Source organism: Falco biarmicus, chromosome 4 (genome assembly GCF_023638135.1).
Source record: "Falco biarmicus isolate bFalBia1 chromosome 4, bFalBia1.pri, whole genome shotgun sequence".
NCBI classification, from domain to species: domain Eukaryota; kingdom Metazoa; phylum Chordata; class Aves; order Falconiformes; family Falconidae; genus Falco; species Falco biarmicus.
This window is the reverse complement of record NC_079291.1, coordinates 101449195-101474172: the sequence shown is the minus strand read 5'-3', so window position 1 is coordinate 101474172 and position 24978 is coordinate 101449195. Positions and strand designations below refer to the sequence as shown.

General features: G+C 45.2%; 1 protein-coding gene across 5 annotated transcripts; it reads left to right on the top strand.

Annotated features, from left to right (window-relative positions):
• The first annotated feature begins 128 nt into the window (after positions 1-128).
• On the top strand, positions 129-24827 carry TPRA1 (transmembrane protein adipocyte associated 1). 5 transcript variants are annotated; one of them, XM_056334060.1, is made up of 11 exons: positions 129-278; positions 11359-11561; positions 11714-11846; positions 14371-14457; positions 16049-16121; positions 17142-17221; positions 18415-18525; positions 18952-19012; positions 20046-20148; positions 20794-20874; positions 21936-24827. In XM_056334060.1, the coding sequence occupies exons 1-11, from the start codon at positions 159-161 to the stop codon at positions 22168-22170; spliced, it is 1287 nt and encodes a 428-aa protein (XP_056190035.1). In that variant the 5' UTR covers positions 129-158; the 3' UTR covers positions 22171-24827. The 5 variants fall into 5 exon arrangements, with proteins under 5 accessions (XP_056190035.1, XP_056190039.1, XP_056190037.1 ...); XM_056334064.1 differs by lacking the exon at positions 129-278 and adding an exon at positions 6611-6831; XM_056334062.1 differs by lacking the exon at positions 129-278 and adding an exon at positions 6711-6831 and having other exon boundaries at positions 11362-11561.
• Positions 24828-24978: the final 151 nt, after the last annotated feature.

The window sequence follows — 24978 nt, the reverse complement described above, 5'->3', positions numbered from 1 at the left end:
GGCCCCGCCCCGCCGCGTGAATATGGATGAGGCGGCGGGCGGGAACCTGGAGCGGGCCGGGGCCGCAAACATTTGGGTATTTCCCTCTGGGATGGAGGGGGTCCCTCCTGGGGGGTGCCCGAGTCACAGGGCAGATCCCACCGGGAATTCCTGCGTCTATGTTCTCACATCTGCCTCTCCTGCAGCTAAAATCAAGCCTGGCTTGGCCAGATTTGCCACAGACCCGTGGGACACCGCTTGAAACACCTTTGTTCTGGTTTGCAGTAAATCTACAAGAGGTAGGAAGGGGGTTCTGGTGTTTGGTTTAGGTTTTTTGGTGTAAGTCTATATGTAATAACAGTGACGGAGGGGTAACAGGAGCAGTTCTGCAGAACAGACACGTATCCTCCGTTGCTTGGCACAGCGAGCAATGCCACTTAGGAGAGGAACTGAGGAACAGCACCTGTCCCATAGACTGTGGAAGAGGAATTTAGACAGCCAAAACAAGCAAAGGGCTGTTTGGCAAGGAGGGGAAACACTTGCATTCCAGGCCACAGGCTGTTGCATAATGGCAGGTGGTTTGGATTTTGGTGATCTGTGTTCTCTAACTAGTTTCTGACCGCTATTTGGTATCACGCTATTTCTGCTCTTAGTTACACTCAGGTGTGGGACAGTAACCCTGAAACAGGAGACAGCAAAGCAAAAGTGACTAAAGAGGTGGCTGACAATCAAAGACCTGAAATGGCTCTTCTAGGGTGGATGATTCAGTCTGGTACCAATATAGCAAAGCAGGAGCATCACGATATAAATAGGAGAGTGGCTCAGCCTCTTCTCTGTGACATGAGATGGGGAGCTGCCTGGTGCTTAGAGTGTAACAGGCAGAGGGACCCTCTCAGAGATGCCCTCACTTGTAGGCTACTAGAGACCACCATGGCTTCAAGGAAGGCAGCTCAGGACCTGTGTAAAATGGTGCTGTCTGACAAGGCCTGGGTGACACACGGTGATGAACTGTCACCACAGGGTGCCACTGTCTCTCCAGGCACTGGACGGCTGGATGGACAGATTGCTTTTCTGTCTGTCCTTCCCAGAACACCTTGTACCATGTCCATATTTTCACTGCTCTCTTTGGTTGCCAGCTACAAGTGGTCCTGTGCTTGAGCTGAGGTGCTCAGTCTCTGAGAAAAGCTGATGTTGGCTAGCTAAAACCAATCCTAAAATCAGGTGGCTGTCATGCATGGATCAGGGCTCCTTCTGCTGTGCTAGACATGATGGACTGGGGCATGTGAGATGGCTGGGATGCAATCAGGGCCCAGACTGCTCGCTGGGGTAACTCAGCTGAGCACTGAACTGAATATCAAAAGACACCACTAGGATTTTGCAGACTGGTGGCTTATAGCACAGGAGGAGCCCTGGGGACTGAATTCCCTGTGAAGAGACACAGGAGTTACAGCCTAGCTGGTAATCCCATGGTGCGAATTTATGCCTAATACTAGAAATAGCTAGGCTGGTAGAGCAGCTCTGAAACAACACAGGCACATCTGTTTCTGCAGTTGCTCAGCACCCAAACAAAGCAGTTTTGGATGAGAAGTAATATCCTGTCCAGCAGGTGATCTAATAAAAGCTGAAAGATTATTTTAAAGAGATAGAATGTCCTAGAGGAGTGGAATTTGGTGATGTAACAAGGGTGTATTGCTGTCCTTGAAACCATGACTGCGCTTTCCACCTCTGACACCTGCAAGTCAGGTGAGATTGCCAAAGGAGGGCAGACGGTGCAATGCCGAGTGTCAGCTTTCCTTGGGCTTTCAAGGTAAATATCACCTCTTATCTTGCTTCAGCCTGGCAACACCAAGTGACACAGCAAGGACAAAGGGAGCGAGCCCTGCCATCTTTATGCACTGCATGGTGGAGATGACACAGAGCAGAGGTTCTCAGCTGGTGGGAGGATGTGTGCAGTCAAGGAGATGGGGCAGTCCTTGGAGGTGGGAAGGGCAGAGTTATATTTGCACACACCATGTTTGGGCTGAAAGGCATGGCTTGTTGATACAAAGGAATCTAAGTGTGGATTCCCCACCTCCTCTGTTTCAAATAAGCAGTGAGGAGAGGAAGGCAGGATCTAAAGTGTCATGGTCCTTGCAGTGGCTCCCATCAGTCTTCTGCCTGAGACAGCTTTTGGATTTGGTGTCCCAAGTGCTGGGGTCTAGCCTCAGACTGAATCAGATGGAAAGAACAGGTGGATCGGAAAGCAAACTTTCTACTTCTGACACAGTTATGTGGGAGGTAACATGTTCAATTAGTTAGCGCCTGAGGCTACAAGTGAGAAGACATGGATTTTACTCCTGACTCTGTTACCAAGACACTTGTTAGGCAGAAGCACTTTACCTCTCTTTAAACAGAAGTGTTCCTTCTATAACTCAGAGATGTTGGTGCCTGCTGAGCCTTTGAGCTTGGATATATAAATAGAACGTATCAAAATATTGCAACGTATCATTAACCTGAATGACAGTGTGAGAAGAGACCAGCTAAGGAGAGGCTTCTCCAGATGTCATTCCAAAGGCATGACACCAGTGTAAAAACCTGTTTCAACCCAGTGGAAAAATCAGAGGAACAGGGCTCAGGCAGGCAACAGTTTCAGGGTATGTCCCCTCTATGAGGCTTGCAGTGAAGCTGGAAAATTAAACCTGAGAAGAGCATCAAGCAGACTTAAGTTGAGAACGATCTATGCATGGGGGCCTGAAACCCTCTGTGCGTGCTGTTTGCTAGAGCACAGCATACAAACTTGATCAACACAAGGATCTAAAGAGGTGTAGGTTTTGTGCAGTGAATTTCATCTTAGCAAAAGCCTTGCCTTCCTATAGAAGGAATTCCCAGAGCTCCAGGTAAACCACAGGTAGACAACCATGTCAGAATTTATCCCTCAGTCCTTGAAATTACTGAGATAAGCATCCCCCCCCTTGAAACAGTGTTCAGTCAGACAGCTCTTACTGCTGAGAATAACCTGATATTCAGCCAGTTGTTTCCTTTAATTTCCTTTTTAAACCTTTTGTTTAAACCTTGGCCAGTTTGTCCAAGTTATTTCCCTGTTTACTACACCAAACTTCTCTTTTCTTTGTCTGGCATTTGTGCCTCCAAATCCTGCTAATTATTTATCATGTTTATCTGCTATTGTCCAGGCTATGCCAGGTTAGTTCAGTCACCTTTAACCTTTCCTTAAAAGCCAGACTCTCCAGGTTGGTTGTTAATCGTTCTCTGTTGGGGCTCTTGCTGTATTGAATGATTATACTGAACTCTGAAGCAAGTGGAAAAATACTGAAGAAATAAGACGAGGTTACGGCCAGAACAGTGGGATGAAGAAAAAGGAGCAAATTGCAGATGTTTGCTCAAAAGCAAGGCCAACGGGACGTGATAAGAGGAGCTGGGAAACCGCAGAAAGGAGCCTACGTGCCAGAGAAAGCAGAAACAGAAATCTTCCCAGTAAACAATTGTTAACCAATCATATTATTATACGCTTGTAAAATAGCCAACCACATTATTGCACGCTTATAGAATGCCTTATAAAAGTCTACCTGGTTTGTACAATAAACGGATCAGATCTTGAACTCTGTGAGTATTTGAATCTGACTCCCGCTCGCCCGAAATGCCCGCAGCATCTGGTGACCCCCGACGTGATCCGATGAGGGTCGACAGGATCGGTTAAAAGTCAGGAAGATTCATTAAGGATCGTGTTACAAGCTGCGGAGCCGGCGAGGATCCTGCTGCCAGCGGAGAGAGAGCTGGGCGCCCGAAGAAAGGCGGAACGTGCACGGCTGACCGGTGAGTCAGGAAATTCAAGCAGGATGGGAATCACTGCATCAGTGGTGGAAAAAGCAACTGTAGACAGTTTGATGAAACTGGCAGAAAAAACTGAAACGCCAGTCTCACGGCAGGCAGTAGTTGATCTGCTATGTTGGAGTCGCCGCCGTGGTTACCTTGCTTCTACGCAAGATATATATAATAATGAAACATGGAAGAAAGTAGGAGAGGACTTATGGGAATCTGTGCAAGTTGGGACTAAGGGGGTAAAGACTTTGGCTCGCACGTATCGAGCTGTACGGGGTATGGTCGCGCAATTACCACCCTGGTGTCCTGAAAAGGAACAAGCGGCGAGCGGCGGCGTGCTGCCCGGCAGGCCCCGTCCCGGCCGCGGTTTCTCTCCAAGGCGGCACCCCCCCTCCACCCCCCCCCCCCGCTCCGATCGGCGCCATGGCAATGCAAGCGGCCAAGCGAGCTAACATCTGGCTGCCCCCAGAGGTCAATCGGATCCTTTATATTCGGAACCTGCCGTATAAAATCACAGCGGAGGAAATGTATGATTTATTTGGGAAATACGGACCTATTCGACAAATCAGAGTTGGAAACTCTCCTGAAACAAGAGGAACAGCTTAAGCTTCTCAAGGAAAAATACGGACTTGATTACAAACCCCTCCCCCCCCCCCAAAAAAAAAAAAAAAAAAAAAAAAAAGAAAGGAAAAAAAAAGGAAAAAAAAAAAAAAAGAAAAAAGAAAAAAAAAAAGAAAGAAAAAAAGAGAAAAAAAAAAAAGAAAAAAGAAAGAAAAAAAGAGAAAAAAAAAAAAGAAAAAAGAAAAAAAAAAAGAAAGAAAAAAGAAAAAAAAGAAAGGAAAAAAAAAAAGAAAAAAAAAAGAAAGGAAAAAAAAAGGAAAAAAAAAAAAAGAAAAAAGAAAAAAAAAAAGAAAAAAAGAGAAAAAAAAAAAAGAAAAAAGAAAAAAAAAAGAAAGAAAAAAGAAAAAAAAGAAAGGGAAAAAAAAAAGAAAAAAAAAGAAAAAAGAAAAAAAAAGAAAGAAAAAAAAAGAGAAAAAAAAGAAAGAAAAAAGAAAAAAAGAAAGAAAAAAGAAAAAAAAAAAGAAAGAAAAAGAAAGAAAAAAAAAGAAAAAAAAAGAAAAAAAAAGAAAAAAAAAAGAAAAAAAAAAAAAGAAAAAAAAAAGGAAAAAAAGTGCTTCAGATGTCACCTACAAGAAATGCGTTTCTGCTTTGAACTAGCTTTTGAGCCTTTGGGAGTAAACTATACGGCTATAAATCAATCATATTGGGGTTGGTTAGATAAGAAGTATAATGACATGAATCATGGCCTTGGAGATAACTGTACCTGGTGGAATACTACACTTGTTAAAAATATGTACAGTTGATTTACCGTTTAAATGTATCAATTTATTTACCTCAACAAGAATTGAGGGTGGTTGAGGGATTTATTGAAACAAGGTCTGTCTATATTGTTGTTTGTTATTCTTTTGTTACTTTTAGTGCCTTGCCTTTTACAATGTTTTCAGAGCTGTGTGGAACGCAGTATTAATGCTGTATTTAAAAAGAAAGGGGGAGGTGTTGGGGCTCTTGCTGTATTGAATGATTATACTGAACTCTGAAGCAAGTGGAAAAATACTGAAGAAATAAGACGAGGTTACGGCCAGAACAGTGGGATGAAGAAAAAGGAGCAAATTGCAGATGTTTGCTCAAAAGCAAGGCCAACGGGACGTGATAAGAGGAGCTGGGAAACCGCAGAAAGGAGCCTACGTGCCAGAGAAAGCAGAAACAGAAATCTTCCCAGTAAACAATTGTTAACCAATCATATTATTATACGCTTGTAAAATAGCCAACCACATTATTGCACGCTTATAGAATGCCTTATAAAAGTCTACCTGGTTTGTACAATAAACGGATCAGATCTTGAACTCTGTGAGTATTTGAATCTGACTCCCGCTCGCCCGAAATGCCCGCAGCAGTTCTCCCCTGCAGGAACTTGATTACAGGATCCTGGTCGTGGAAGAAATATTATCTTCCCTGCCTTGCAATCAGTAATTCCTCCTCAGAAGTAGCAGATTTCTCCTCATCTCGGAGGTGTGTGATGACACGGTGCTGGATCCCACGAGCATAGCGTTTGCTGCTGGGTGTGATGTTGGGTTGCGCAGGCTGGCCTGGAAGCTACAATCGGGCTGTGAAAGACAGAGCCTTTACCTCACAGGCAGCATCCAACACCGCCGGCCTGTGGCGAGGGGAGGCTTCTCCTCGGGCAGGCCCGCAGGGTCACTGCCGGCCTGTTCGCCACAGCCCCTCGCTCCATGCTAAGATGGCGGTGGGGCCTGGCAGGCCCTGGGGGAGACACTGGTGCCATGGCTCCTGCGTGGTGAGGAGGTGCGAGGGCAGGCTGAGGTGCAGCAGGCGGGCATCCCAGCGCCACGGGGGTCCCACAGAGAGGTGGGCGAGCACCAGCCCGGCCCGGGGGTGGATTGGGGGGGGGATCCCACCCTGGCCTGGGGGAAGGCCTGAGGAGAGTGGCCGGGGTAGACCTGGCCCCCGGGCAGTGCGATTCAGTACTGGGGCTTATGGGGAGGTTGTGTTATTGCCCCCCGTTTCAGGACAGGCTCAGGGAGGGGCCTTAGCGCTCCAGTGGTAACAGCTGCCGCCAAGGCCGCGCTTGCCTTCTGCTGCCGGTCCCGCCAGCCGGGGACTGAGCACCTTTAAAGCGCGGCAGGCCCGCCCCTCGCGTCCCGCCTCCCGCCCCTTCCCATTGGCTCGTGCCGCTGTTTCTTTTGGCCTTGGTGACGGAGCCTGTCTCACTTGGTCTCTGATTGGCCCCATCGGCAGCCCTCTCAGGGACCCTCTCTCAAGAGTGCCGCTGGGCCCGGCCGAAAAGGTGTCGGCCCGTCTGCTCTGGCGGCGCGGCGCTCTGCTCGGGACGCTCTTCAGCGACGCTCCCTGGATGAGGGGAGCGGCGGGGCCGGAGCCTGGGATGGCGGGGCTGGGCCCCCGCGACTGAGCGCCGTCGGCGGGGAGGCAGGGCCGGGCGGGCTGGGCCCTCGGCGGGTAGGAGCGGGGCCGGCGCCGGGAGGGGGCTTACGGGGAGGGGCGCCGGGGCATCTCACCCCGGGGCGGCAGGGCCTGCCCCGGCGGCACGGCTTGGCTGCGGCGGAGGCCGCGGCCCTGTGAGGTGAGCGGCGGAGCCGCGCTGCGGGGCGAGGCGGGGCCCCCGGGGTGGCCGGGCTGCCGCAGCCCTCCCGGGGTGCCAGGGGAGCCTCAGCGTACCCGGCAGGCTTTGGCAGCCCGCGCCCCGCTGCCCTTTCTGTGCTTACGGGGAGTCCGGCAGGAAAAAGGCTTCGTGCCTTTGCCCGGGGCGCCGCGGTTCTCCGGTTACAGTCGGTGTCAGCTGGGAGGTGACCGGGGGCCTGGGTGGGCCCTGGGTTTCGGCCCGGCCGTTGGCAAAGGCTTCAGCTGCATCTCTCAGAGGGCAGCTTGTGCCCCCTTTTGCAGCCTGGGAGCCCGGCTATGGCAGGGGGGCCCAGAGGCACCTTTGTCCAGCCTGAAGGGTAGAAAGTAACTGAAGATTTTCTCCAGCTGTCTGGTTCCTGTAGCAGCCTTTAAAATAGGCAGCGCTTCCTTGCCAGCACAGAATGAAGTGGCCATGTACTGTTACTTTGCTTCACTTGCCACCTTCTTGCTGCTTGTCTGTGCACCCACCTTCTAGAGGGGAAAAACTCCCACCAAAACAACAAAAAACATAGGAAACTTATTTCTGAAATCCTTGAATTGGAATTCCCTGTCTTGTGGTTTTGGATTGTTGTTGATACTTCTGGTTTTGGTATTTTTCTTTGGTTGTTTTTAGCATTGCAGTTTCTTCAAGTTTAGTTCAGAACAAGATGTGAGAATGAAACTGGAGGCAAGGTCCTTGATCACTGGTGGGAAATTCCTGTCTTGTAGATTCTAAGGGTGAAATGCAAAACGCAACTGTTGTGACCAAGAGTGAGGTTTGAAGAGCCTTCTCAAAAAGGAGAAGGGGAAAAAAGGCTTTTTTTTCTTTTAAAGTGTTTGAGTTGTTGAAGGACAGTTGTACTTCAGGCAGGGATCTGGCTAGTGCAGTTTTTTCTTGCACAAATGCAATATTTTAAGGAGCAATCTTAACCTTAATATGATCTATACTTGCAAGATTTTCTGGTACTGTTTTCAGAAAGGAAGAAAACTTAAGTTTTTTTATTAGAGCTGTGACTCTGGTAGTGTGTCATTTACCTTTATGTAGTTGGGCTTTGAGAGCACAGAGAATTGCCAGTGATGTGGGCCCTGAATTTCATTGAGCTCCGATACAATTACAGTGGCATGAATCCAGAAACAACATCCACTTGGTGAGAGGCAATCATTTCCACTGAAGATGCAGCTGAGCCTTCCCCAGCGCTCTGTCACAGCAACCTATGAGTCCTGCAGATGTTCTCAATCGGAATGCAACTTGGGAGTCCAGCGCCTAGATAGAGGAATAGGCCTCCACAAAGTCAGGCTGGCTTCAGCTGTAGCGTAGAAAACCATTTTAGTTTGTTTTCTGGTCTATAGTGAATAGAGCTGCCTGCTGGGAGGACAAAGGAGACCACGATTACTGCACTGGTTTCCTCTTACGTGGCTACGGAGTGATTTTTACCCCCATTGCATAGGTCGGGCTGGCTGAAGTGAACAGCCCTGTGGAGGCAGGGTGTGGTGAATGATCTCTTGGATATGCTCAGCTGGCAGGATTTATTTTGGACTAATCAGGGCAAGGGTTTGGACAGTGTGCTGTAAGGGTCAGTGTTGCTGGTGATGACGAAGCCTAGCCAGATCCCTGCCATCAGTTCCTGGTCCTGTGGCCACAGAATTTTTGCCTGGGTTTTTGACAGGAACACACCACTTCTCCACATCCTTGCTGTAGGCTTTAGCTATTAGAAAAGCATGATGATCATGCTGTCTGGCTGATGGTTTTGGCAGCCCTTTCTTATCATTTTGGATGTTTTGATGCTATTTTTTGTGTATACTCCATCTTGGGAGGACGAATAGGATACTAATACCAGGCTGTAGCAAGCAGCTGGGCTGAGAGGTAAGCTTGATTCTGTTTTACCCTTTGAAACCTCGTGACTGGAGGCCTGTTACATGTGGCCAACTCCTCTTCTTATCAGCAGCTTGCTGCTGTTGTGTGATAGTGGTGGCTTCTAGGGAAAAAAAGTGGAGCCTTTCCTTTTTGAGAGGAAGGTGTTTTTTCCCATGCAATTCTCTCACTTGATCTCTTTTCAGTGGGACAGGCAGATCAAATTCTTTGTCCCAGAAGAGATATTAGGAGGGTGTGATGGTTTGCAGTTGGTCTCATACTACCCATGCTCTGTGGGGTTTATTTCTACCCTTTCCCAGCTTTTTAAACAGTTAGATTTTCTTCTGTGTTGACAAATGTGAGCATACTTGTCCTTGCTACTACTGAGATGCAGAGGTGTTTCAGAGGAAGAGAATGGAGAAAAACTATTAACAGAAAATCATTCTTAACGGCATCAGCTCAGAGAAGTGAGAAGCTGGAGGGAAGAGAATATGCTTTTAGGGATAAGTCTGGAATGTAAAGGTTGTTTGCTGGAACCCCTACTAGAACTAGGATTTTTTGGCACAGATTTTTGCTATCTCAACACAAAGTTAATCTTTCCAGGTCTGCATGTGTTTATTTAATATGACATCTCTTGTGCAGCACAGCAGATGCCAGTTGCAAAAGAAAAATCCTAGCTCAGCGAGTATCTGTCCCCATGAATGAATCAAAGGAACGGTTTGTTAGCTGAGGGTGGGATGATCCCCTTACCCCTAGAGAAGACCTAGGAAGAGTGTCAACCTCTGAAGAAGAAGAAGAGTCTGTGGCTGACAGTCTGGAGCAGTTTGTGAGGAAGGTGCTACTGAACTCTAAAAGCTCAACAGATGACACAGGGCTGTGCTGATTTTGACCTGTGAGTCACCCAGAACCTTGCAGGGAAAATACCTTCTGAGTCCTGTCATGGAGGCTGTCAGTTTTTGCCATGCCAGCCAGAGTTAAAGTCAAATGGAGTGGTTTTTTTTTTGAGATAAATCTTGGATTAACTGTAGCACAGAGTCTCTGGCAGTGTGCATCTTTAAGATGCCAGCTGATAAAGTTTTGTTGTGGTTTTTTTTTTTTTTCAATCTGTGTGTTGTCTGTGACCACTTCTTTGGGGAGTGCCAGGAGAGATTATAGCACCTTGTGTTTGTATTCAGCTCACAGCTAGGTAAGTACCTTAACCATGAGGGTTGCTGTTTTAGGGTGGGAAGGGGAGAGGATTTGCACACAGTGATACGTTGAGTCAGAAGCAGGCTTAGTAAGGGAAATTATGTCAAAACTCTAGTATATCCTAAATCCTGATCTAAAGTACTGTGTGCCATAGTGCTCTTAAAGTTTCCACAGTGATCTTAGAACCAACAGAGAGATGAACTGCTGCTGGTGTGGTTTCTGCCAAAGCCACCAGCATGGGCATGAAGCATGTGGAGTTTTATGGATGGCAGAGCAGAGTTTCCCTTTAACTTCTGGAGGGACAGTTAATATTGCGGTAGTGTAGGACTTGGGGGATGGACAGATGGCAGAAGGCAGTACAAAAAAGTTTCATCAGAGGAATTGGAAGTTCATTCTTGTCATCTTTCTGAGGGGCAGGAGAGGTGTAAGGTAGGGCAGGCAGAAGAACTGAGCGCCGTTTCTCTTCTGATTCTCACCATAGGTCTGTGCTGCCTGAGAGTTTGACCTTAGGAAACCCATTAGGACTGTGTCTGGTTCTGGGCTTGTAAACTACCAGTGATGATGCTGATTTATGTCTGAGAAAGTCAATGCAATTGGGACTAGTGGATGTAAAGAAGCTGCAGAACTTTATGCTCACAGGGTTTTAGGCACTGTCTTTTCACAGCCTTACTGTTGTGCTTAAAATCAGAATAGATCTGGTGTCTTGCAGAGTGTTAGACAAAAAATGCCAGATCATGGCTTTTTCCAGTGTTGTCTTTGGAAGATAAAGTCTGCGCAGTCCCTTTAGGTAAAAGTACGTGAGGCTCTCCCTGCTCTGACTGCAGGGTTGATAGCAGCAACAGGTTTTGGATAGGGCCTTAATTTTTTTCTTCACAATAGTTGAAATCAAATGACTGACTGTAAGTTCTTGATCTTGGGAGCTAGAAGAATAATTAATGGTCTTGTACAGCAGGGTTTCAGTCTCCATCTGATGATGCCATGTATTGCTGCTGAGTCCTGATTTCTTCTACGAATCTGCGAAAGCTCAAAAACCCACAAAATTTAATCCAACCTAGTATTATGCTATTTTGAAGGTGCTTGTTATTCTGATACAAGATAGTGTTTTTGTACTGTCCATCCTAATGGTTGTGTGCAGAGTAAGGGCATGTGGTGTTTCACAGTGTAATACAGTCTTTCTGATGATGGTAATTTGCTGTAATGAGCAGGAAGCAGTGGTACAGGGGTCTAATGGCAGGGATGTGTTTTTTAGCTCTGACTCACAACTAATTTAACATGGCTTTTTGTCTCTGCTGTGGTTGTCTTGTGCTGTGTTTGACCTGGACCAGAAGGAAGGCAGGATATTCCAGTCCATGATGTCTGTGATGAGATTCTCCATGTCTGACAACATCACACATTCGACTGCCCTGGTGACAGCACTGGATAACGTGACAACTTTGACCCCGACAACAACGCAGGCAATCAATGACACCAATATCACTGTGCCGCACAAGTGCCTGTTGTTGCTCTATGAGGACATAGGGAAGTCCAGGTGAGATGGAGGAAATGGGACCACAGTCTGACCCTGGGCCAGGGGAAAGAGCTTGCTTTCTCAGAGTTTGGTTGAGAAGGGACTGTGGCTGGTGCCTTCCCTTCTAGGTGCTGAAGAACAGGAAAAAACCCTGTTTTATTTACTTTTTGCAGAGTCCGCTACTGGGATCTTCTGCTCCTGGTTCCCAATGTGCTTTTCTTTATGTTTCTTCTCTGGAAGCTGCCCTCTGCCAGGGCCAAAATCCGGGTCACTTCCAGCCCAATCTTCACTACATTCTACATACTAGTGAGTACCGCTCTGTGCTTTTGAACTGATGAGTGAGAGTTTTTTTGAATTGCCACTCATGAACAATATCACTGAACTAGGGAGAGAAAGCCTAGACGAGGTCTTGCAGAGATAGCTGAAGGTGTACTACAAGAAGTAGACACAGTTTTTTGGGTTTTTTTTTTGCTGTCTGAATTCTGCCTTTCACAGACTCTGGGACCATATCTGCTGGATTTGAGTGGATTTTGTTCTCCTGTGGTGATCTTTTTTTCTTCTTTTCCTTTTTTCTTCTTGTTGCTTTGTTGTCTTGGAATCTAGTATCTTGCACTTTTCTTGCTCCTTGCAGTAAGTAGCATGTGACACAAAACCAGCTTCTCACTGAGGTAGTGAAAGTGAAACACTGGAGAATAATTTATGTAAAGCTGATTGAAAGTTTGGTCATCTGCCCTAGAAAATGGTGATGTGATGGGGTTCTGGTTAGTCTGGGAATGTAGAATCCAAATCCTGTTAGTTTCTTTCCCATCACGTCAAAGTGACTGCTGACTTCATGATGTTCTTGATACTTCATAAAGGTGGAAACAGTATATAAGTAGTACAGTCACAGTTCTCAAACATCTTAGATCTTGTCTGTTCTCCTCTCCGCAGTTTAAAAAGGGCACAAGCAACTTTTGAACACATTAAGGCAATCTCTTTACTAATCTCTGAACAGCATACCTATTAACTGTGATACTGCTCATAGGGCATGGCAAATGCAGCTAAGGACCTACCTGAATTTGTTCAAAAATACCATTTGGAAGCTTTATCAAAGGTGATTTTTGAGATCCTGGCTTGCCTCAGTGTGTAGCATAATGTGCTTGCTCTTTCTCAGTGAGATTAGTACATTATTAGGTTGTAGAAGTGAATATATATGTGAATTGGGTTAGATGGGAGGCATCCTTCTTTGGGCTGCATACATGGTAAAAGCCAAGAAGCATCAAAACCAAATCTGAGCTAGTAGCCTCAGCTGAGAATTTGGTGGAAATTCTTGTTAGCTCTTTCAGGCCTGGAGTGTCGGTACTGGGCTTGTGCACAGTTTTAGATGACTAGGTGTACGCACAAATGCTCCAAATCGTTAAAAATATTACAAGCCTTTTCCAGTCTGGATTTAAATCTTCCCTTATGATTCCAGTAATGCACACGGCTCAGCAGGAAGTTTATGCCAAAGGCTTTGAAAAGCAAAACTCCTGATAAACCAAAGGGAAGAAAACGTGAACTGACTTTTTGCTGTTGACTTTTTCAGAACAGAGTGAGAAGCAGAAAGTGATGAAACAGCCTTAGAGGAAAATGCTTTCATTCGTTTTAATCTGGAGTATGTTACTGGGAAATGAGGATGGAAGTGCATTCTGTGAGGATTTCCTTTCAAACGGCTGTTTGTCATGTCTTGAAGGAGTGCTTTCTTGTGGGGTCAGTTATTACAGTGAAATTAATAGATTGAGAAGAGTCTCTACCTACTTAAAGAGGAAGCAAAACGGGTGTGTCTTCCTCTCCTGTGAGTTGTTGCTACTCTAGAACACCATTATATTCAGGGGATCTTTTTTGTCAGCGTTTTGTCCCAGAGTTTTCCATCCCTGGAGGGAGTGTTGTATTCTTCTTTCTTGCCATTTGCGTCCCTTCTTCCTCTAGGGAGGAAATATTCATCTGTAGGTGTCTTACTGGTCACTTGGATTCTCCAACCACTTCAGAATCAGCTTGGACTCTTGTTCTCTGATAGATTTAGCTGTCTCATACCTGCATCATTAGAATTAGCCTGTGACTTGGAGAATTTTTATCTGGAAGAATCTGCTTTCTTAGAGGGTAAGTCTGTACAGCAGAGAGGAGATGTATCCAACCAAGCTTTTCATTGTGTAATTCCTGTGATGGTACTGGAGTTGGAAAATGAGCATTGTTGAGCTCCATGCTGTCATGCTTAAATGGTACATGAGTCGACTTGGGTATCTCTATGTTGCACTGTGCAGCAGGGTAAGATGTTTTAAAACTGTTGACTGCAGGTGATTTTTTTTTCCTCTGCATATCTGAATGTTGTTAGTGTTGACTGAGGTTTTATGCAGATTTTAGTTTTATTACAGATCTGAAGTGTGGTAGTTGGCATCAAGTGGCTTCTGTTATCTGTTGTGATTGATTTATTCAGTCATACCAAGCACTTGATCTTGTAATTTGGAGGGATGTGGGTTTAGTCTGGTTTTTCTCCTCCCTTGTCCCAGTGGACTAAAGCATGGGAAGACTGTTTGCCTGTGAAGATACCGTTGTAAGGAGTGGATGAGACCTCTTCAGAGCTATTTAATCTGACTGTTGAGGAAATTTGTTCCATAAAAAATTCTGAGCCAGTACTCCTGCCTCTAACAGGCCTAAGGAATCTCCTTTGGCAAATTAATCTGCTACAGGAAATCTTTGGTACATGTTATCGGGCCTGAAAGCTGACTTGGAAATGGCATTCCAAAAGGGTCTTTGGTCACTACTGCGTATGTGCCTCTTGACGTGAGCTCACTTTTGGTATCTTTTTGTGTAGGTATTTGTGGTGGCTTTAGTTGGTATTGCCCGTGCTGTTGTCTCCATGACTGTGAGTGCCTCTGATGCTGCCACAGTTGCTGATAAGGTAGGTACAACACTGATTTTATAGGCTGTGCTTTGTTGCAGTTTGATCACAGCAATCTGCTCCGGCTTCCCTTTTAAGTGCACACAAGATTAATGTGTTGTTTTTTGCAGTAGTCATAGCTATGCATACTATAGAATCCTGTTCTGATAGTTGTATCTAAATGACCACAACATCCAGGGCTGTAAACAATGGCCTTCCTAAAATAGATGCACAAGCAGTGGCGGCAAAACTTTCCTGTTGATGACTTTGCTTTGCAAGAGCTAAACATTCAGATGCCTGTAGTGGATAGGCCAGATCTGGCCTTTTACTCTTGCAATATTTGAGTGGCTCTTTGACAAACATTTAATTCTTTTGTATTGAAAGCAAATAAAACCAAATACCGTTTGGAGACTGATATCTGAATGTCCTTGCAGCCACTCTGAGCACAGAGCGAACCCTTAGCAAACAGGAAATAGCTTGTACGTGCTGTTCCTTTGTGGTCATTTGACTTGTAGCAGAATGTTACCTAAAACAAAACGCTTTGTAGTTGCTGAGCTGTTAAAGGAAGAAGAGCCACCTGCAGAGTACAGGTCTTCTGGCTTTATTCTCTGGGATCAGTGTGGACCTTTTGCTTTTCCCTTTAATGTTACGTGTCAAAGCATTGTAATGCAGTGCTTGTTGTGAGTGGCTGGATGTTTGTAGCCTTTCATTCACCTCTACTGAATAGATGTAGGTCCAGGACTTGAACGATGGAGAAGAGGTGAGAAGGTGCTTTTCTTTGGCTCTGTTGGTGTTGCTGCTAAGTGCACCTTGCTGGGAAGTCATGCAATAGGACAGACACTCTCAATTTTTCCTGTAAACACATGTTCTATCATGTCTTTCATGTTTCTTTTGTTTTCTCTCCTATATATATATACACATATACACTGTGTGTTTTCTGAGATTAGAAATCTGTGTATCTTCAAGAGACAGTGCCATTCAGTGTTCAGAGGAAAAGGATTAATAAGCCAAAATCTGGGTTCTTGTTCTAGGTCTGATTTATTGCATGACCACCTGGAATGTTGCCTCACCTGCTGCTTTTTTGTTCTTGCTTCACCAAGTAAAAAATGGGAATGAAAATGACAAGCTGGAGGTGGGAGGGCTTTAGAGTTGAATATGCTTTAGATTTAGGGACCAGTAACTTTGGAGGAGTGCAGAATACTGAGTTTGTTCAGTCATAACTGTACTGCAGAATCTACTGCTTAAGAACTGGCACTGTTTAATATTATACTTTTGAGGTTGTTCTGGATTTGTGCTCCTTGGAGCACAGCAGAAAGAACACATCTGAGACAAGTGACAGATTCTCAAGTGTGGCAAACCAAGGTGACTTCCTCTTTCCATAGGCATGCTGTTTGCTTGCTCCCACACAACTGTTCTGTTTCACAGGCATGGACAGGGCTTGGGACAAGCATATGATTAGTATCCCTACAAAGCATAAGGAGAGTTTGTGGAAATGACCTGCTCCACTTGGAGGCTGCCGTCCCCTGGAGCAGAGTGGAGTTTTGATGTGTTAACTTCTGAATGGTTCCTGGCTCCATCTAATCATGTTTGTCTGATTTCTGTTATCCCTCAGATCCTGTGGGAGATCACAAGGTTCTTCCTTCTGGCGATTGAACTGAGTGTGGTGATTCTAGGCCTTGCCTTTGGTACGTGTCAGGAGGTTTCAGAGTGCTTTGAATGCTTCCTATTCCCTTTCTTTCCACAGAGGCTGCATCTGTAAGTTTGTGGAGAGGCTGACTCTATAAAGTGAAGGAACTCTAGGATAAAGACAGAAGGCAAACTGGCAAATTTTAGTTAGAAATGGTTGAAGGCCTGATTGTATTTACAGATCTGTACTTGTGTGATTTCAGGTTATGTATGTGCTTTGTGTGTCCTGCATGCATGTGGTGAAGGAATGTACAGCTTAGGTGAAGAGTTATGCAGATATCAATGGTCTGATCTTTGCTTCAACCCCATTTTATATAAGATGGTTCCTTTGGAGGTCCTTCTATCCTCCTCGGCTGGTTTGACTCCATCCTGGCTTCATTCAAATGCTTTACCTGTACCTGCAATCTGTTACTCTACTTTTTTCACTTGTCCAAGTGAAAATGCTGTTTGGAACACCCCTTTCTGTGGGTCAGAGGTACAGGAGAGGGGTTGGTAGGTGTCACTGTTGCATCTGCTAGTGGGATACCTGAGCGCTGGCTCTTCCATCTTTGGAGGGCTCACAGAGCTTCTGGAGATTGTCTGCTTCAGGATATTCCAGTGTGGATTTCTCTAAATTACGTGAGCCCTTCGTCCGTGCTCTAACCCACTCTCCCATCAACTTTTGTTCCTGAGAAGAAGCTTTACAACATCTCAGTGTACATGATACTGGAGTAATTCCTGATTTTTTTTTTTTTTTAATTTATTTTGTAACCTCAACAGAAGGACTTAATTGCTTTCTCTATATTTGTGTGGGCAGGAAGAAAGCAAGTTAAAACCTGCTGTTTTGTAAGTATTATTTTATCTGTGAAAGGCTCAACTCTCCAAACAGGGAAGCAGTTTCTAGTGGTTAGGTGGGCTTTAACCTTCCCTTGAAGGCTTCTGGAAATAAAAAAGGTTTTCCTATGTTGGTTTTGGAGAGAACTGATTTTTACTAGGGCTGGGTTCACATGCTGAGTCACTTCTGTATTCCTTAATTCCAGGTCATCTGGAGAGCAAGTCGAGCGTGAAACGTGTTCTGGCAATCACTACAGTGCTGTCTCTGGCATATTCTGTCACGCAGGTAAGTACATTGGAGCAGAAGAATTAGTCTTTGCAAAAGAGGGGACTTTGCTTGGAGTTAGGCAGTTAAGTGTGGAACTGCTATCTGGAAAGTGGCAGCTTTGCTCTTTGGATGAGATTTTGGGGGAAGACTGGATGCTTGGGGCAATGTATAAGGATCCCCAGAGCATATATACACCAAACTGTATCTCCTTGTCCTATTTATGGCATGAGTGGCTCAGCCAAGGTGAAGAAGTGAGATGAGATTTAGATGGAGTGCCTCCTTTCCTGAATCTTGGAACAGGAGTGAGATGTTTTTCACACCTGAGCCACAAATTCTGAATCTAGCCTCAAGTGCCATGAAAACTCAATGGAGACACCTGAGGTGTGTGTGTCAGATAAGGGCCGTGCAGCGGGCCTCTTGTCTCCTGACTCTTTGAGAGCTGAGAGCTTTTGCTTCCCTTCAAACTAGCAGCTGGCTTGCTAGCTCAGTTTAGTAACTGTGTCTCTGTATCTCTGAACAATGCAGTATGTGTCTGGGTTTATTCTTCTTCTCGGTATGTAAGTGGTCAGCCCTGTGTCTCTGTACTTGGGGCAGTGCCAGAATAACACACAGATCTTTGTTCTGTGACCAGGCTCTTGCTTGCGAGGCAGTGAGCTGATCATTACCACATGATAAAGCTGAAGGAGCCTCATTAAATATCAAGTGTTTGAGCTGTATCTGGGTTCAGTAGTGCTTACAAGCACTCTTCTCTCTCCTCTGTATAGCAGCTTCTGTTCATACCATTTTTCAGGAATGCAAGTGAATGAAACAGTGTCCTTTCCTAATTCTTGCACAAGTGTGGGCTTTTATATTCTGGATGTTTCAGCAGGAGAGATCTACTTTAGAGATGGAAATAGAACTCTCAGTCTATTTCAGACAGACAACTGCTTGCATCCCCTGTCCCTTCATTCAGCCTCTCTTCTGGAATGTCATTGATGCTGGTTTCCATCAAATGCAAATTCCTGTCACTTTTTTCCCTTCACTTACTGTTTTCAGTTTCGTCCTCTTTTCCTGTGTGATCTTAACTTGGACTAAGCAGGGTAATGGTTGGGTCTTAGGTGGCAGCAACAACTGTTGTCTGAACTTCTTTAAACAGTCTCCCTTGTCCTGACACCCACTCTAGTGAGGATGCTGCCTAGAACAGAATCATATTGGTGCCACTTCTCTCCTAGGGCACCCTGGAAATCCTGTACCCTGATGCCCACCTCTCAGCAGAAGACTTCAACATTTATGGCCATGGAGGAAGACACTTTTGGCTTGCCAGCTCCTGTTTCTTCTTTCTGGTAAGTACTGGGCATGTGTTACGCACTCTGATAACTTCTTTGTATTTTATAATTGAGGCAAGGAGGATGATTTGTGTATAGCAAAGCCCTAATCGCCCTCCTGCCTGATACAGCGTGGCATTGATATATCATGTGGCAGGGAAGATGGAAGTAATAAAAATGTGGTGGCAGTGATGTAAGCTGTGGCAGCTGAATTCCAGCTGAGTTCAGATGTTCTTCACTCCCTTGTTTCTCAGTGACCAGTCTTTTTGTGCTGATGGGGGTGAGATGTGGGGCCTTCACATCTGTACCATTTGCACTGCATTTAATATCAGGGGGTCTGTCCTGAGACATCTAGGGAGCGCATGACACCACATACCATCCCTGCAAAGATTGTTGAATTCGTAACCAAGCAGCTGTGGAACAGTTAGTTCTTTGTCTCAACAGGTCTATTCCTTGGTGGTGATTCTTCCAAAAACTCCTCTGAAAGACCGGATTTCTTTGCCCTGTAAGTGACTGTAGTGTGTTCCATACTATAGATGGAGACAGTGCCAGGATAAAACATAGGTGGGAGTAAGAAGTTCCTGTACGTGGTTGTGCTGCAGATAAATCCCGCTGTCTCAGGGTACAGATACATGGCAAAGGACTGATAGTTATCTCTGGAAAAATAGTACGTTGTGCCTTTCGGAGAGCAGATTGCTACTTCAGTAGCTAAACAATGACGTGAACAAAACAAGATCTACTACTCAGTTAATGATACAGATGTGATGTAAATATGTTATCTTAGAGAGCTGTGAAAATTGGCTTCTTAATAATAGCTTCCTTTGAAATGCGTGTGTGATGCTAACGTGTACATGCTCGTCATCCCCCGGGAAAGAAAGACTAATTGGGAGCTGCTTAATAATTTTTATTTGGGCATTTATTAAGATGCTTCTCTGTTTTTTCTTCTTGTTGCAGAATGTCTGCAGTTGTTGAATAGAGAGAGAAGCTGTTACTAAGATGTTTGCATTGGGCTGTTCTCTTTCTAAGTATTGTTGGCATCTATGTCATATCACTACCCTGAAGGAGTGGATATGTGTGGCACATGCCACAAGCAGGGGTCCTTGGCCTGATCTCCCTAGTGTGCAGCATATCCTGCTGCTCCTGTCCAAGTCTCCTGAACAGTTTTGTTACTACTGTACATTGGAAGGGCACAGGTTTAGCTGTGGGGTTTTTTTTGTTTGTTTCTTACATTCATTTATGTGACTGGCACTGGTTCTAGATGCTTGCCTATGAAATCTTTGCATGTGTTGACATGACCATGTGTTTTCAAAACCCGTCGTGTGTGTATGTGTATACACATGCAGGAGGGTAGGGTTTAGTCCACTGTACCTCCATCAGTCCTGCCAGCATGGGACAGGAAAATGCAGTCTTAATTCTTCAAGAGTTTGTAAACAGAGAAGATGGTGAAATGCTTCTCTTGGGTTTGCCATCTCCATTAGATTTGCACTGGGCTGGTGCTTATGAGGTTAAGCTTCATCTGTGTCAATGCTTTCCCACAGCCAGGAAGAGTTTTTATGTTTATGCTGGAATTCTGGCATTGCTGAACCTGGTGCAGGGCCTGGGCAGTGCCCTCCTCTGTGTGGATATCATAGAAGGACTGTGGTACGTATGCTGGAGGAGGAGGTCTGTAACCTGGTTTCTCATATTGCAGTTGAATGTCCTTCAACACTGCCTCTCCTAAAAAACCAAAACTTTTGCAGAGTTTGTAAGAACGAATAAAGTGGTTGGATCTGTTTTGTGCAGAAAGACCTCTAAGTGGTCAGGAAACCCACAGAGCAGAGCTCTGCGGAGCTGCGTGCTCTGCAGTGGTCTTGAGGTGGTAAATGAGGGTAATAGTTTCAGTCCAGTGGTGCCTGCCTGGCCATTGGCTTGTGCTTCATAGGTAATAAGGGAGGAAATAATCTCTTTGCTAGAAATAGCATGGAGATACCCATATTCACATCTGGAGTCTCATTCTGCAGGGATCGGTGTCACTTCTGTGAGTCAAAATTGGCAGCACTGAGACTGTGCTCTTGGTCAGACCTTGGGTCTTGGCATGGTTCCTTCTGAGTGTCTAGGAGCAGTGACACAGTTGACGGCAATGTGTGTTTGCATCAGTTTGAATTTGTTTAGTACAAGACTTTCCTTGTCCTCTGCTTGGACATTTTGGAGGGAATTTGGATCATTCTGGGGGGATTTGACTGGTGTTATCCAGCTGTGTTGTGCTTGAGTGTTAAATTCCTTGATGTTCCCTTTTGCCATTGACAGCTGTGTTGATGCTACCACGTTCCTTTACTTCAGCTTCTTTGCACCTCTCATTTATGTGGCATTCCTGAAAGGCTTCTTTGGGTGAGTAGCCAGGGACAGGAGTTCAGAGGGTATATATTGTCATTGAATTGTTTTGCATTCAGGTTCTCCCCATCTGTAGAATCAAGGCAGTGACTAGAATGCCAGTTAGGGAACCAGTTTTTAATTTGTCCTTGAAGTTTTTCTTGTGTGACCCAGGGCTGCTTGCTTCTATCCAAGACTCCTTTGTATGCAAAGTATAGCTGACAGCTGTATTCCTCCCAAACCTTTATGAGGATTGCTTCTTCAGTGTCTGTTTAGTACAAAGTTTTTCTGCTGAATTTGTTAACTATTGAACTAATTAATTAACTAATGAAGTTAAACGGCTTCTAGGTAAGTTTGGGGGTAGGTTTGTAGAAAGGATCTAGGGGCTCGGTAACTCTTAGGCTCAGGACCCCTCTACAGTGGGCCCAAGAATCACCAGTTGAAAGCATCCGGGAGTGTGGTACCTGGGTCGGGGTTGCCGCCGTGTGGCCGCTCAGAGGAGATGCAACTTGGTAGGAAAAACCCAAGTGTTTCGGTGTAGACTTAAGCTTTTATTGTCGATAAGCAAGAAACAGCAGGCTTTAAAATAACTAGGAACATAAAGTACTCCTAAAATATCAAAATGTACCTCTATTGCCTTTTGAAATTAAAAAAAAAAAACCAAAAGTGAACAGCATCTGGAGTTAGAGATGGAAACTGCTGATCCACAAGTGTTGTATTTTGGTCTTCTGATGCATGTGGATGGAACCTGAGGTGGACTTCTGTTCTGTTGTGTTGGTGACCAGGCTGCTGTGGCATTGCCCTCAGTTCAGAACTCCCAAAGCATAGAACACCTTTCCCGCATTAGTCAGGATTCTGCCATTTATATTTCTCATAGGTGGCTCAGTCCAGAGCTACATTTAGCATTACTCTATGGCAGCTACTCTGTTAGGTATATTTCAAGACTGAAAGCTAGTGTGGAGAGCTTTTAGGGTCCGAACACAGAATTTTTTAGTGCTGCTGCGTTTCAGTTAAGGATACTGTTAAGGCTGTGATACTATGTTGCTTAAGCATGTATTTTGAATCTTTAATCATTCCAGGTCTGAACCGAAGATCCTTTTCTCCTACAAATGTCAGGTGGATGAACCTGAGGATGTGGATGTGCACCTGCCCCACCCTTACGCTGTTGCCAAGAAGGAAGGAATGGATTCTGGGTTCTACTCGAGCACACAGATTGACACCACAGCCTATCTCGATGATGTGGCCTCTATGCCATATCATGTGGGCAGCATCAACAGCATAGACAGTGACCGCTGGAAAGCCATCAATGCCTGAGGCAGGGCTACTTCCTTCACATGATGCCTCATTCTTTTCCTTCCAAACTCTCTGATACCACAGCTGTTAGGATATCCATTGGAAATCTGCCCTTGGCTATCAGCCATGGCTTTCCTCTCTTCCTTAGGATTTCCAAAACCTATTGTGGAATTAAGTTGGCAGCCTGGATCCTGTTGGAAAGAACATTTTCTGTCGCTACCTGAGAACAATGTATAACAGTTTTGTTCATAAACCTATAAACACTGAACCTTCTTGATCGTCCGTGTTCCAGATGTGAATATGACCCAGAAGACAGGCCTGACTGGCACCTCTTCCTTTTCAATGACTGAAAGCATTTGTCTGCCAATGACGGGAATGGTGTTTAGGGATGAGGGTGTTAATTTGACTGCTGTATTGTAAATATATAGAAAGAGTTTGGTCGTTGAAACCAAAGGTGGTCTTCCTGGGCTTTTTCAAGCAGCATGGTTGCCTGGGTCTTGTAATGCAACAGCACAGGTCGTGGTGATGGCAGTGACTGAAGAGGGAAGCTGGTCAGCTGGGCTTATCTCTGGTTTCAGCTAATACTGATGAAAATCGTGAATTGCAGTTGCTAGGGATTAAAAGGAGTGCCCTGGGAGCATTTTGAGGGGCTAGTAGCTAACAGTATAGATGTGAACTGACTGAATAATAGGGAGACAGAAGAAGGACAGGCAGTGCTACTGTCTAGCTGAGCTGAAGTAGCTGTGAAACAATCTGTGGGCTATACTACTGTGCATTTGAGCTCACAGGAAAATCTAAGTAACAACACTGAATCAGGGCTGAGTTTCAAGAATAAAACCTGTGAGGTAGGTGTATTTTCCACCTGCAGCCTGCTTCATGATCTGGCAGGGTCTTGGAGAGTGCTGTGAAGGAGGAACCCGACTCTGCAGATGAAGGCTCTGGAGATGTTCAGGTGCTTGAGGCAGAGCAGAAGCCCATGATGTGTCCGAGCTGTCAGTACTGAGTGACTGGAAACTCAGGCATCATAGGTGTACTAGAATCAAGCCGGCTGGTGTTCTAAGTTGGAAGGCAAGTGAGATATGGATGTGTTTCTCTGGCAGTGTCCTCTTATGTTGCACTTCAGATCCCCAGACTTCTGCTGGTCTGAATAGATTTTGTGGCTTGATATGTTGAAAATACGTGCATGTGGAGCGTGGTTCATTTAAAGACTATCTGGAACTTCTTATTATCCTCTTCCATGCTGGAAAAGGAACTGCTGTTGTCTGAGCTGTCTGGCGTGCAGTTGTAAGACACTGTGTTCCTATCCAGGGACTGTTCAGCTGAAAGCTGCATCAGGCTGGTTTCTGGGACTTGGTGTGCTCTCCACAGATGAAGGGGTATATTCCTTTAGCTTTGGGAGTGCTTTCCTACCTGAGTCCTCCAGGTAGGTGGAGATCTGCTACAAGCAATAGCAACTTGCCATTAGAGATGGTAGAAAGAAGGAATTTGAAATGTTTGGGGACTTTGTGAATTTCTTGCCCCAACCCACTCCTGTTCCTGAAGAATACTGAGATAAGAGTTTCTGGGAAATCTTCATACAGGGCGCAGCATGGAGGTGTTAGTTTGGATCATGAGCAGGTAGGGGAAAGCATTTGCTACCACATGTTCCCAACATAGGGAAAGAAGGTTTGGGTAAGAACACAAAGTTCGTATTGGTTGCCAAAACTATGCAGGCCATTTGCTTATATTGTTTTGTTAATGAGCAATGAAGCCTCTCTGTTCTGCCTGAGGACTTTGCTTGACAGGCCTCTTAAGTAGCACTGGCACCTTGAAAACAAACACCACCCCCACAGCTTTGTTTTTGGGTTTGGTTTTTTTTTCACATTTACTTTTTGAGGAAAAAAGTCTTCTGTTTATTTGTGTGTGAGAGCTGAACTGTCTCACCTAGGTCAACAGTCTTTAACCTTTCCCCTCCATGCAATGACTGTGTGAGGGCTGGACAAGCAACTGGCAGAGTCAGCCCTTGCCACATTACAGAAGTGTTCCATGCTCCTCCTGTCACTTCCTGTGAATCCGCCTGAGCCATGCTTGCTTGCTTACTTACTCTAAAAGGGATGGATGACATGGTGCCTGAATTGTCCTGCTGCTGCTCCTAATGCTGCTTTACAACACTGATCCCGAGCTGCTCTTAGGAAGTGGGGAAACTTGCAAAGCTTCCCTGGAGTTGGTGGGCCTTGGACAGAGCCAAGAGATACGAAGGTATTAAAGCAGTTGAGTAATAAAGGAGCAACTGCTTTTCTGTCCCAAGGAGTATTTGCTGACTCAACACCCTGGCCAAGAGGACTAATTTGCCCTCCTTGGTGATGTGAAGAGCAGGTTATGAGTTTGCGGTTTTATCAGCTGAATTCAGTGCTGAAGGATCACCTTTGCAGGTGGTAGACAGGTCCATCCTGTCCTTTGCTGGCAGGACTCCAGTATTTCTGGAGCGTCCCATGTTCTGCTGCTGAGGAGCTTCTGCACTAGGTCATGGACTGACCTTCCTCCTGTTGTATTTTTATGTATATATAATACTTTGGGCCATATTCAAAATGGTCCATGAGCAGAAGTGTGTTATGCCTGGGGGGGTAAAGAGAGAAAATATAGAATAAATGTATATTTTTGTTTGTAAAATAAAGAAATAAAATTAAGTTTGGCATAAATGGTCGTATTTTCTTTCTCGGATGACCCATATTATGGAGAAAACAACTTTTGGATTTTATTTTTTTTTTAATTCCTGAACAAATACAGCAGATAATGGAATAACAGGATGTCCTCTTGTCAGAGATGGATTTTTCCTTCTTGGAAGGGTAT